Raw genomic sequence first — 13,744 nt, forward strand, 5'->3', positions numbered from 1 at the left:
GATGGAGCTCTGGGGTGTCAGATATTCTTTGTCTCATGTTGGACTGGAATGTTCCCCAGTGCTGCAGCAAATTAATAACCCTTTATACTGCATAGTCCTTTTACAAGGCAGAAGCTTTTCCTGCCTTTGCCATAGGCAGCAGTGAAGTAGCCAGGCAGGAATGCCTCCAGGGCTACCCAAATGTAAGGGTGGCTTTTGCTCTGTGGACCAAGAGCTGCATTGAGAGCCACAAACTCTCTTTTCAGATGGGCCACCAAGCAGCCAAAGCATGGAAAATACCATTCAGCTGCCACCACCCTGGGCTGGATTTGGACTGGTGTCCTGGAGGCGAAAGGTCACTGCTGATCCCCTGAGACATCGAAGGTGACATGGATGGAGACGGATCTATCCTCTGACTTCTAAGGTGGGCCTTCCAGAACAGAGCTGAGGACCAGCGGTGGGGTGACATGGAGGAAGCGTGCCCTGCAGCTGCACATGCTCTACTTGTTCTGTAGATATATAAAAGGAGTTCCAGGCTCCTGGTCTGTCACATGGCACTGTTCAATTTAGGGTGAAATTCACTCCTGTGCAGAGGGCCAGTAGCGCTTATAGGCCCTCATCGTGATCAGGTTCCCACTGTGCGAGGTGCTGTATGTACATGAGACCATTCCTAAGCCCTCAGTTGATGGAACAGGAGTGGTGCATAACCTTTGTGCTAGCCTGTTGTACAGGGGTGAATTCTACCCTTAAAAGTTTGACCCGTGTAGCAAAGCCAAATCTGTTTGGAAACACTCCAGAAGGAGGCCATGATATGGTGATGTAACAATTCTAAATGAAGGGGAAGAGGGAAATGCAAACAATAATCCATGTGAATGCAAGTGTTTATTTTATGAGCTAAAAGCTGGACTTGGGAATGCGGCCACGTACTGTGCATTATACATGGAACAACCATGCAATGCTCCAAGCCAAATACACCAGCAGCTGGGGATGAAAAAAATAGAGCAAATATAGAAACCTTGCTCCTTTAACAAAGGAAATGCAAAAGTAACCAGTTCTTGACATTTTGAGGTCTCTAAGTGATAATTTTAGTTCTTTGGAACAGGTCCATCTCTAAGGGCATGTCAAAGCCACTTGGAGGCAGCTTTCCCCATGTGATATTTATCACACGAAGTGTCTTACGAAATGCCTCCCTGATTGTTTGTTGTGGAGAACCAGCCTCCTTAAATGAGATCCGGTTCCCAGTCAGCACTCCTAACTGCCGGGAGGAGAACACTGCATAGTTAGCAGATACATTTAAGTTGGTTATATCCCCCCCATCATCCCATATGGCTTCCCACAACTGTAACATGTTCCACTTCAGTTACAACTGTGTGCTGAGACGCAAGTCAGTGTTGCTAGGAATATTTTCTGTCCAAATGTAGCTGGACTGTCAATTCCGGCATATAATCCAAACCAAGTATCCAGACAGGAGAATTTAAAATCTATATTGGACAGAGTGGTGGATTAATAGCAGCACTCTGCCCTTGTCTAACCCCTTTCATCTCAGGATTTCAAAGCACCTGAAAAAGCTAGGAAAGTATTTTCATCCCTGCTCTGCAAGTGGGGGTTCAAAATCAGAGGGGCTAAGTGTCTTATCCGAGGTGTTGCAGGGAGCCTTTGGAAGAGCCAGGGATAAAACTCAGGAGTCTTGAAGTCTCACTGCCTCCCAGAAGGGAATCTTGAGAGCTGGGCAGCAGGATGTGAGAGCAAAGAGCTAGTGGCAGGCTGTGGGGAAGGTCTGAGTCCATTGAGGGCTGCGTGTAAGAAGCCATTGAGACACCTACACCTTTACTAAGAGCTGCAACTTTCAGAGGTCCACTGAAGGACACAGACGTGACTGTGACTTTCTCAGGGATACTAGGTGCTCACTGGGTTAAGATTATGTATCCTTTACAGCTCTGTGAGCATCCAAATAAAACCTGTGAATAGCCCAGCATAAGAACTTTCCTCAGCTGACCCTTTAGGCCCTGCGCTCACTGCCAAAGTAGCTGAGGTTTGTCTTGGCCACGTTGTTGAGCTGATTTTCTGAGCAAGTATTTGGCTTAAATAGAAAAAGTTCTAAAGGATCCTGCAGCCAGCAGCTGGTCGGAGCTGCACGCAGGGAGGCGAGTCCGTGCTGACTGTTGCAGTGCCTACTCCAGAGTGAGAAAGGAGAGACGCCTGCTTTCCAAGAACCACTCTCTGATTTGAAGAGTTGGTCGCCCACTTCCCATCCAGGAGAACCATACCCTTCCCTGTCCCCTTCAGGCAGAAGCGTGTGACACTAAACAGCCCTGAGCTCCTGCATCTTCTCAGCAGCCACAGTGACCCACTTGGGGTCAGATTGGGCGGGGCTAAAAGGTAACAAGATTTCTGCTCGTATCCAGAATGTGTCAGATGATCTCTGTCAACTCAGGTCAAAGGCCTTCACTGTATTAAACTACAATAGCCTCTTGAATAACCGATATACTGCAGCAATTAAAGCCTCCTGCATGCTCCTTTATCAGCCAATTCATAGTCCGTTCAGAAGAGAAGTAGGTCTAGAATCAGAACCCTCCATCCAAACTTTGCTACTGTTTGGAAGCTGAACCCAATCCATATTTTGCAGATAACCCTGTAATTTTCTAGAGTGGGCCAAAGCAGCAAGCCTCCAACTCTTCCAGATGTGGGTGTTTGGGTTCTGGATTCACCTTTTGCAAACTTTATACCTATATGGTCTTTTTTTCTTGGAAGGATGGCCCAGTGGTTAGGGGACTAGCCTGGGACTCAGAAGACCTGGGTTCATGTCCCTGATCTGCCACAGACTGTGATCTTTGGCATGTCAGAGAGGTTAGTCGCTGTGTGCCTCAGTTTCCCATCAGTAAAATGGGGATGCCCACTCTCACTGAGGTGTTGAGGATAAATACAATAGAGTGTGAGGCACTCAATACTCTGGTGGGAGCCACAAAAGTACCTAGATAGATGAATATCAAGTTGAGACACTTCATGCATTATTGGTGCTTATTGGCCTGACAAAGGGCTGACACACTGGGTCATGTTGTTGTTACACACATGCTAGTGAAGTTAATGTTCTTCTGGCAGTGTTTGCTAACGGTGTTTTCCATTTGTGTCAATACTTCTCTGGTCATGTCTATGCTACAGCTGAGAGGTGCAATTCCCAGCAAGGGTGGATGTACCTGAACTAGCTCTGCTCAAGCTATAGTGTGAGTGGCCGTTGCATCACAGGTGGTGGGCTTGGGCTAGCCCCCCGCCCTAGGTATGTATTCAGGCAGCCACACTGCTATTGTTAGCATTGCTCGCTCGAGCAGAACTAGTGCAGGTACAACGACCCACGCTGGGAATTTGCTATGTAGAAATACCCTCATTGGACAAGAACCACTAGTCCGTGCCCAGAGTCCAAGTGCCAGTGCAAGTTTGCAGTTCGAGCTTTTCCTTACCGTCAACGCTTTGCCCCCGGCTATGTCTCTGCTCTCACTTCCTGCTATTATTCCTCCTCTTTCCAATTCTAACCACCCTTTCCTATCCTATTCTTTGTACCTTCTCCCATGCTGCTCCCTGCTCTGGCTACACCCTCTCTATGTGCCATGCAATTCGACGACCCCCCACCCCCACCCCACACACACACACACACACAGGTTCCTGTTCTAGTCCCTTTGTGAAACGTGCTGCTGCTTCAGAGACCCTTGCATAACAGTGAGGGGGAAATGTTTGTAAAATTTCACACAACCGTTTTTGTCACTTTTGTTCCAGGACATTTCAAAACCCCAGAAACTTCATTTTTCACTAAATCCCAGGAAATGACCAATTCCGCACTGGAAGCACATGAAATTCCAGACGGGAGTAGTTTTGGGTTGTGAACGAAGGGATTTTTTTGGTCTCAAATGAGATAATTTTTAAAGACACTCACATCAAAGTGCAGAAATCATCCACTTTCTGAGGCCTTCAAATGTCACTTAAGATTATTTTATTTTTTTTACACTAGCTGGCAGTGAGCACTTACCCTGTTGGGAAAGCAGGAGAATTGCACAAAGTCCTGCGTCTCATATGCCTGGCTGTAACCAGATAGCAGTGATGTCAGTTCATAGCCACTGGTTACCAAACACCTAATCCTGAAAAGCGCTGGCCAGAAAGGCCAACAAATCACAAGCACAAGATGAGATAATTTCTAGCTAAGACTTTCAGTAGCGACTAGTGATTTTGATTTGGTGCACTAAAGGGGCCTGATTGTTCAGGGCATGCCAAGAACCCTCCCTCTTAAAACCAGGCCCTTTGGAGTCCCCAGTCGAGACTCTTCAAATAAATTAGGGCACCCAAAACTGCCACTCACTTTTGGAAAGCTTGATCTCTGTCTCTCAGTCCCAGATCACTGAGCACTTTTACTCCCCAAACCAAAACACAATGGTCCTTTAGGACTCGCTTGCCAATTTCCAATAAGGAGTGAGTTGATATTTAACTTCATCTGAGCTTTTGTAAACTGACCAAAATCTTCAAAGCAAAAAGATTCTTGCTGCCTTCAGCCCACAGTCGCATTTTTCATTCTGCTCCTGTCGATGGCCTCTGGCAAATGACAGCTCTTCTAGCATTAAGCATCCCTCATGAACCGTTCCAAAGGCATGATGCTGGCTTCTGGATTCTTTTTTCTTCCCCTCCCCGTTTTTATTACATAAAGCTGACAACTGCAGATTTGTCCTATGCTGACACCCAGCCAGTCAAAGGAAGGAGTTCATGTTCATCTCAGCTTGCTTCACTTTGTTGGTTCCTCCTCCAGCCCTGACTTTCAGCTCAAGTAACATGATACTGCTTGGCAGGGGCTGATAGAATCCCTGGCACATTGGAAAGCGGCTTAATGTAAAGTCTGCTGCTTTTTTAAAGCTTTTTCGAAGGCTGGTGGTGGTTCCTCACAAATTTTGACTGCAGGGCTCCTCGCAAATGCTCCAGATGCAACTGCAAGCAGGAGGGTTACAAATACAGTCCAGAAATTGATTATTTCCCCCCTCCCCCTTTTTTTAATTAAAGGCAGACATGGACCAAATGGAAGGACTTTCTGCAGACAGCAACAAGGGTTTTCTCTCATCTGAAGAGGAGAAGTGTGGGAGATATAAATCCATTGTGGGATTTTTATGCATTTTATACGTTTTCCCTCTGGTGGCTTTGCTGGCTACTCTGAAAGATCCAGTGGGAGCTGCAGCTCAGAAACCTCAGGTAGGGATGGGATCAAATTCTCAAATGCTTGGGATGGGATACAGAATATGGGGTGTGTGTGTGTGTGTGTGTACTTGTAAACTCAAGGGGTGACCTAAGTCAGCTAGAAACTCATTTATGGGTGGCTTGTCAACTCCAGTATCTGTTTGTCTTGAGTGAGTCCCTTTTTGCAAAAGGATCTGAAAGGGAAATGACGAACCCAAAGATTAGGGTCAGAGGCTGATTCCAGACTTCTGAGGATATGGCAAATGCTTTCTTTGCTATATCCAACCAGTAAATTGTCTAAAACTTGGTGTTTCAGTCCCACAACCTGGCATGTGGAAAAACTCTTCAATTTGGGTCAGAGAGGAAGTACCCTGAGAACCCAGCTCTCACAGCCCAGTGTGATGTGGCTCATGATATCCCAGCCTTGTAGCAGCTGAATCAGCACAACTCTCTTCACTGGGAACTCCGCAGACAGGGCTATTGTGAGATCAGAAAGTCCCCAAAGTAGGAGTTCATGCTGGACCCACAGAACCCATTAGCTGCTGTCGTGATAGATTACCCTGGTTCTAGGGACATCCATTAGCAAGGTCTTCCGAAGCAAACTGGGATTCCTGGGGAACTAAGGCAAAGATGAGGGGCTCCCAGGAGCTGATTTCATTTTGCTGCTTATGTCACATCATGAAAAGCCTCTCTTGCTTCCTCTCCTGTTTGTATGCATCATCAGCTGGCAGTAGTGCGCCGATGCTGCTGCACATGCTCAGTGCTTTGCCTCTGTGAAACTGGTTCTAAGCTATCTAGCTGCACTAGAGCGTCACGAGTGGGAATGGGAATCTCTGAATAGGACAGAGATAAATTGGAAAGAAGTTAAGTCTGTCCAACTCGAAGTAAATTAGTTTAGACAAATATGGACAAATAGTCTCTGTGATAATTGTAAGAGGGTGGGTGGGTAATATGAAATAGGTGTATAGGCCAATACACCTCTGTGCTATCTTTGTGTCTCTTGGACTCCATTATAATGAGTCAAGATAGTCCTGAAGCAAATGCCTGGATCTGAACACCCTCAAAACCTATGGGTATTTGAAGGCTTAACCCAGTTGGGAATGGGCCCCATCTGTACAATGGGTTGAACTGCAGCCCAGGTCAGAACATTCCCAACAAGTTTTAGTTACCTCTACTGGGCCGGATTCTCCCTTACTCTGTTACGAGGCCAGAGCTGGGGAGGACAAGATGGCTTTCAACCACCTTTTAAAACTCCTTTTATCCTGGGTCAGTGCCCGGCCCTTGACATAAGTCAGAGCAGCTTCAGGGTTGCTTTAATATACACTGTGCTTCCCATGAGCCCTGAGAAATCGACAATGGCATTGTGTCCTCTGGCTTCACATCCAGTTTGCTCTGACACACAGGGACTGGGAGCAGGGCAGGGATGGAGTCAAGACACCAGCTCAACACCAACTGAGGTGACCCCCTGTGCAGGGTATTCCCAGGGAGCTGTTTCTACCCATTTTTAGGCTGTCTTACATTGTCAGCGTGGCATAAAAGGGCCCTACTGTAGCTGAGAATGGGCACCACTAAGGCCAGTGGGATTGCTCCTGCCTCAAGAAAAGCAGCTAAGACACAACACAGGCACGTAGGACTTGCTTAATTCATTGCCATCTGTGACCTGCTTCGAAATCCTTGTCTCAAAGGTGCTGCAGAAGAGCAAAAGATACCTGATAAGTTGTTCTCCCCCAGTCCACCTGCTCTGGTGTCCCGTGCCCAGCACTGACCAATCCCTGGGCACCTTGAAGTCCTTACATCTAAATAATTCAGTTGTTTTCAGTTGCTCCCCTGAGACCAGGAATCCATGTCACAAAGCTGGGTCAGACCCACAGCTGAGCTGGCATGAGGCCTGACTCCCCAGAGAAGACGAGGTGCTTCCAGGTTAGGTTCAGCCTAAGGTTGGGACAAGGGGAGAAGCCAGATAACCTATAGTTGGTGGACCCGGCTGGTGGACACAGAAGAGACTCTGGTTCCTAGCTACGATGGAGTCTCTTGGCCTTTTGAGAAGCAATGTTAGCTCCGGGGGAGGCAGCGCTGTCTGGTAATTAGAGCACGGGCTGGTAGTCGGCATGCTTGGGTTCTGGCTTGCCACTGCCACTAAGTTGTTGTGTGACCTTGGGGCTGTTGTTTTACGTCTCTGGGACTCGGCTCCTTCATGTGTAAAGTGAAGATAATTCTTGCCTTCTACACAGGCATTAATTAATTAAGCCATGTCTGAGAATGATTAGTCGTATTGCTAATATATTGTATTGTTGTTGTTTTGACATCCTTGGATGCAGTAAATACACAGTATATTAATCCTGAGCGTAGGAGGCAGAGCTAGTAGAAGGGAGCTTTCAGGGACCTGTCACACCGCATCCTTTCCCCCTCTGTTGGCAGAACTCAAAGAGCCAGGCGGGCCCTTTGCCTAATCCAATAAAGGCAGGGACAGCAGCAAACGAAAGGTCTTTAAAGTCTCCAGTGCTCCCAGTTTACTTTCAGGGAGTTTCAGGTCCACAATCCAACTTCATAAAGAGCTCCCCTGGCCCAAACGCAAGCCTGTTTGACTCATTCACCCAGTGTTTCCTCTCACAGTAGGATGATGCTAGAGAAAGTTGGCAAAATAAAATGAAGTGAGAATAGGGTGACCAGACAGCAAGTGTGAAAAATCGGGACGGGGTGGGGGGGGGGTAACAGGAGCCAATATAAAAAAAAGCCCCAAATATCAGGACTGTCCCTATAAAATCGGGACATCTGGTCACCCTAAGTGAGAACTTTCCAGGAACTGCTGTGATCCCTGTGGCCATAGATTCAGGCTTTGACTCACTCTGGGCCACCCAGCACAAGTTAGGGCTGTGCAGAGGCAGGTCTGTAACTTATACCACTGATGTAAGGTCCCTCAGAATCCAGAGCAGTGGAATTCTGCTTCCTGCCTGTCCCGTCACAAGAACTCCCCCCAACACACACCCTTACACCAGGGACTGGGGGTATAGTTGGGGGAGCCATCTTTCCCAGTGGAGTTTCCTGGTTAAGAAGAAATTCTCCACTGACTTTCGACTTCATAGTGGCCTTAGCAGACTAGAGAATCCAGACAGTAGATGTCGGAGACAGAAATGGCTTATGAGCTCCCATCTAGTTCATCTCCTGCCAGGAGTACCAGCAGCATTACTGCTTTGGAAGGGGGCCACAAGTAGGTACCAACATATGCAAGTGCCTCTAAATGGGCAGGTTTAGGCATGCTGCTTGAGCTGCTCCAATTCCTTTAACCTCCTGTTTGTCTTTTAAGGAAGACGCCATATCGCCTGGCCTTCGGGGAGTGATTGCCCCAGCTCTCCCACACCTACCCCATACACGGAGAAAACGATACACACTTACACCAGGGCAGCTGAAGTGGGACCATTTCAACCTGACGTACAGGTATGAACACGTGTTAACTCTGCGCGTGCCGGGTCTGCAATGTTTGCTTTGTGCCTTCCTGCCTTTGACACTCATATTTTCCTGTTGTGGATCCTTGTGCTAATTGAACGGCTTGTGAGCAGTGGACAGCTGGGAACAATTAGTCGTCCGGACACACATTAGAATAGGCTCTATTCATACAAATATTGCTAGGTCTCTCCCACAGGTTGTACAGATCATGCGCCGAGCAGAACTCATTATATAAGGAACTAATGCATGGTATGCCATTCACGGTATGATGCTTGTTAATGCCTGCAGAAACCTACCGGTTTCTACTGGATTTGGTGCTGATCTGAGATGAATTCCAGGTTGACACACCTTTGACTCAATCCTGTTGTCCATTCACCCCTCCAAGGTAAATACATTTGGTCCCAGTTCACTCTGGGTGGGCTCAGCACTGGCTGAACTGCTCTCCGTGAAGTTCGTAAAATTCTCATTGACTTCAATGGGAGCAGAGTTAGTCTAGCACGAAAATCCTCTGTGCTTGTGGCAGAAGTGGAACTTTTATCTTTTGGATTAGATCCTAAAAACCAAGGTTTCATAGGATGGGAGAATTACCTGGCACTTCTCATAAGAATGGAGGTTCACCTCAATATCTATGGCCAAATTTCCTACCCACAAACATGACCACCCAGAATGCTGCATGCCAGCTGGCTGCTCCGCTCCGCTCCGCTTCAGAAGTGGTGGTACTTTGTAACTGTAAAGGGAGTGAAGATCTGTTTTGGAGGGGATGGAGCGACATACATGTACAATGATGGTGAAATAAGCAGGCTGCCTCTGCCAATAGCTCAAAGACCAAGTATCTGCAGAACCAAAAGATAAGGGACCTAATTCACCACTGGTATAAGCCAGTGCAAGTCCTTGGACTTGGTGATGTTGCAGCGGAGAAAATGGTATTGTGCGTGCTGCACAATGTATCATATAAACTCCAACAGGAGAGCGCACCCCAAACTTGAGTCAAAACAATGGTCTCTGGAATGACACAATCCTAAATCTATAGGCCAGCTCCTGCCGGTGTGAGCTGGCATAGCTCCAAAGTCGTGCAGAATGACACCACTCGAGGATCTAGCCCTTCCTTGTTACTTTCTGGCTACACTGCAATAACTGTAATTGTGAAGTGTTCAGCCCTTAAGCAAAACGCCCCCTGAAATCACCAATGGATGAATAGCTTCTGGCCTGCCAATGCTGTGCCCATCAGTGAGGCAGGCCAAGCATGATGGACAATGGTCTCCATGTCCTGACAGATGCTTTGCCTCTTTGGGACGCTGAGGAGCAGTAAAAAGTCGTGCTGGATGGCGGGGGCCTGTTGAATGTTTCTCACGTGCGTTAACAGGCATGGAGACACAGCAAGCGCAGTGCAGCGAGTGTGCCTGGGGAATCCCTCTGGAGCCAGCTGAGGCCTGGCAGGTGTGACCACGCCGTTCTGGTGAACCTCAGGCAGCAGGCCAGGGGTCCGGATGTGGTTTGTACCTCAGCCTTGGCAGGAGTCCTCAGGTCTTGCTGAAGAAAGGCCCCTTGTTAAAATCCTTCCTGAGAGGGGAAGGCGCCCTTCTGGGAACTCCTGAGGCAGTTAAAAGTGTAATATGTGGCGACAACCACCCCTTTATAATACACCCCCCATCTGGCCAGTCCTTTGCAGGAAGCCCTCTCTGAAGTGATTTTCCAAGGCAGCAGCTGCTAAGCAGACCCAAGTCTAACCAGATTAGTCTCAGAGACCTGAAAGTGGCCTCTGGCAGCAGGGAATGCCTGTTGCATCCTCCGCTCTGCATTAGGAAGAGGGTTGTTTGGGGGCAGGGAGGGTCTTGCTCCAGCTGGGAGGCTTCCCGGACAAGGACTGAAATGGATGGGAAAGTCTCTAAACCAACAAACAAGAAAGGAAGGCGGATCCAGTTATATTTGCATTGAGTTTGCTGTAGGCAGCGGAGAGGAGGGGGGTTCTAGCTGCCTGTGACTCTCAACCAGCCCCTTTCACCTACACAGGAATGAGAGTTCCTGAGGCACCTAAAAAGGGATCGAGTGGGCATTTCAGTGTGAGCAGCAGGCACAGACTGGCACTCCCTGCTCAGTCTAGCAGTGCCACTGCCTGGATTCCCTGGGTAGCAGTTCCATCTCACACTCCTTCAGCCACATAGATGTCTCATTGCAACTTGTCCCGTTCCCCTTCTCCCCAGCAGCCACCGAACCATCCCGGTCAGCACTAGGTCAAATCCCCGCAGCAGCCATTATGGGGTCCTTTTCCTCACAGCCTGGCTCTTGGGGCCGTAGACTGTCCTAGGTGCAGGTTGTCATTGTCACCTTGTCCAGTCAGTGGTGGTGAGCTGCTGGCCAGTGGAACAGTCCTTCCAAATGGACAGCAGAGGTCAGTGCCTGCCCACCAGCCCAGACAAATAACCAGGGATGCTGCAGAACAGCACAAACGCTCCGGCTCCCTTCAGCCCCTGACCAGAGTCTGCTATAGCATAGGCAAGAATTAAGAGCCATTAACTTGTTGCCTCCACGTTGCCCACCAAGCATTGTGGTATCTCCTCATTGCCCAGATTAAAGAGTTTATCACCCTAATTAAACTATCTGCTATTCTGCAAATAGGGCCTGCTCTGAACCCATAAAGTCAATGGAAAGATTCTCACTGATCGCAATGGGCTTTGGACTAGACCCATAGTCTAGTTCAGTGAAACTCTTTAAGATGGGAACCTTTCCAGGTGAGCAGTACTGGAACCTTCAGTTGATGCAGGAGGATAGTCTGGGATCTGTCTAAAGCCAATCTGTGTCTCCCTGCAGAATCGTGTCCTTCCCGAGAAATCTCATTAATGAGAGTGTCACACGGAAGGGGTTGGCAGCTGCTTTCCGAATGTGGAGCAATGTTTCACCATTCAACTTCAAGGAGGTGCCACCCAACTCAGCTAGTGACCTGAAAATAGGTAGGTCTGCAAAGACCCTGGGGTCCTGTGCTAAAGAGAGAGTGGGCTCTGGCCCTGAGGGATGTTCCGTCTCCAAAACGGGGTCTGTGTTCCTTGGAGCATTTGATTGCAGAACTTTTTGGGTGAGACCCAGGAGTCCTGCAACTGCAATGCTCCTCCCCACAGCACAGGCTGGGCCACACCCTCTGGCTGGTATTAGTGATGCAGCCCCAGACCTTTGATGCATCTGCCTTCCCTCTGGGAGGAATCTTATTCAGCAAGGGAAGGGGCTATAGTATTTATCACTACCCTAGTGCCTGCTATCCAGGGAGCTCAGAGAGTGAAATCTCCACACACCCCTGTGAAGCAGGATTATCCCCATTTCACAGATGGGGAAACTGAAGTGCAGAGAAGTAAAGTTACTCACCCAAAGTCAGTGAGTCTGTGGTGGAGCCCAGAATAGAGCATAGTTCTCCTGGATCCTAGTCTGGTGCGCTGACTGGTAGCCATGATGCCTCCTGGTATTTTATTTATAGAGAAATCCTAGTGGCACTCCGCATGCCCCAGAAGGAAGAACACCTCGGCAGTACTCTCCCTACAGTTCAGCCTGCTTCCTCTTCCTCATGCAGAGCAAGGTCTACCTGTATATTTATATCACACTTGTCCCTATAGTAGCTGAGCTGCTCTTACAGGTACAAACACACTAACTGAAGAGGAAGTTCAATACAGTTTCTCCTTGTCTGAAGCAGTGGTGCCTAGTGGATAGAACACCGGACTGGGACTCAGGTGACCTGGACTCTATTCCCAGCTTTCCTATTGGCCTGCTGGTACCCTGGGGCAAGTCACTTCACTTCTCTGTGCCTCAGATTTGCCATCTGTAAAATGGGGATAATGATGCCTCCTTTGTAAAGTGCCTTGAGATCTCCAGATGAAAAGTAATGTACACGAGCTAACTATTAATATTCTTATTCTCTCTCCCCACCCTGCTAGCCCTCCATGTACTCCAGACCATTCTTTAAATCCTATTAGTTATTCCTTAATTCTGGTTCCTTTCCCACCATCCATGGTACAATCCCTTGCAAGACTAGGATTCGGCTGCACATTGGTGGGTTGCTTCAGCTCCCCCTTCCTTGTTTATCTCCACAGAACTTACTGAGCCATTTCTCTTTGTCCCTTCTCAGCTGCTATGCAGGTTCACTATGCAGGGTGCCTTTCTGAAGCTCTCAGCCCTGGGCAATCATAATGCAGTTTTTAATCCTGGATCATCTGGTTAGTTTCACATTCTAGATGTAAATTCCTTTCAGGATTTATGGCCTACGAAAGACATGATCATTCTTTCCTGTGCAGACTGCGGTGTCTTCAGGATTTCCAGCAAAGTTTCCATTGTTTCGCAACATATTTCTTGCTCTGCTATTGCGTGACACCACCTGAAAGCAGATGATCCACCTCCCTGGGGGCCTTGCCTAACAGAGAGTGAAATGCTGCCACGTAGGAGCTCCATAGTGCCCCATTCCAGCAGGCACCTATTAAGGACTGCATGACCTGTAACTAGAGCGCAGGCCTGAGAGCCAGGTTGTGCATGGTGGCCTGAAGCAAGTCACTTAACCTCTCTCTGTCTCTGTTAAATCCAAATTTAAAAGGGGATAACACTTATCTGCCTTCCAGAGGCATTTGTAAAGAGCTTTGGATGGACATTTGTTGCAGGCAAGTGGTTATAACTAAATAAACTTTTATAAGAAGTAGCAGCTCAGCAAAGGAGTTTTTATGGCCTGGGCACTACTGTAAAGACTTGGTCCCAGCTTGAGGATCTTTGTATCACTTTAGACGATAATACCTCGCCCTTCTATTGCGTATTTCATCTATAGATCTCAAAGCACTTCACAAAGTTCCCCAGTTTACGGATGGGGAAACTGAGGTGCAGCGAGGCGAGTTGATATTCCACCCAGCGAGCCGGGAGTAGAACCCAGATTTCCTGAGTCTCAGTCCAGTGCCCTAAACACTAGGCCACCCTTATAGCAGAGTCTCCACTACCTGTCAGTAGTAGCAGAATTGATAGTCTCCTCCCAGACCTCTAGGAGGTAGCTAGCAAGCCCATTGTAGACATGGGAGGGCTCACTCCAGGGAAAACATGGAGAGATTCTGACACTGCCTCAATCGCTAAACTAATTCCCCTGTGGGAAACCTGGATT

The 13,744-nt window shown here is 48.1% G+C and overlaps 1 protein-coding gene across 5 annotated transcripts in view; it reads left to right on the forward strand.

The window, feature by feature from the left end:
* MMP23B (matrix metallopeptidase 23B) overlaps nt 1-13,744 on the forward strand; it is a 32,486-nt gene that overhangs the window by 7,284 nt on the left and 11,458 nt on the right. Inside the window, exons 2-5 of one of the 5 annotated variants that reach the window (XM_054009165.1) lie at nt 246-403; nt 5,014-5,199; nt 8,489-8,619; nt 11,437-11,576. In XM_054009165.1, coding sequence (XP_053865140.1) covers nt 5,020-5,199; nt 8,489-8,619; nt 11,437-11,576 — 451 coding nt within the window. In that variant the 5' untranslated portion in view covers nt 246-403; nt 5,014-5,019. Of the gene's footprint in view, nt 1-115; nt 404-4,641; nt 5,200-8,488; nt 8,620-11,436; nt 11,577-13,744 lie in introns of those variants that run through there. The other 4 variants (XM_054009164.1, XM_054009166.1, XM_054009163.1 and 1 more) reach the window with 4 other exon arrangements.

The sequence above is a fragment of the Malaclemys terrapin genome, chromosome 19, assembly GCF_027887155.1.
Source record: "Malaclemys terrapin pileata isolate rMalTer1 chromosome 19, rMalTer1.hap1, whole genome shotgun sequence".
In the NCBI taxonomy this organism is placed as follows: Eukaryota; Metazoa; Chordata; order Testudines; family Emydidae; genus Malaclemys; species Malaclemys terrapin.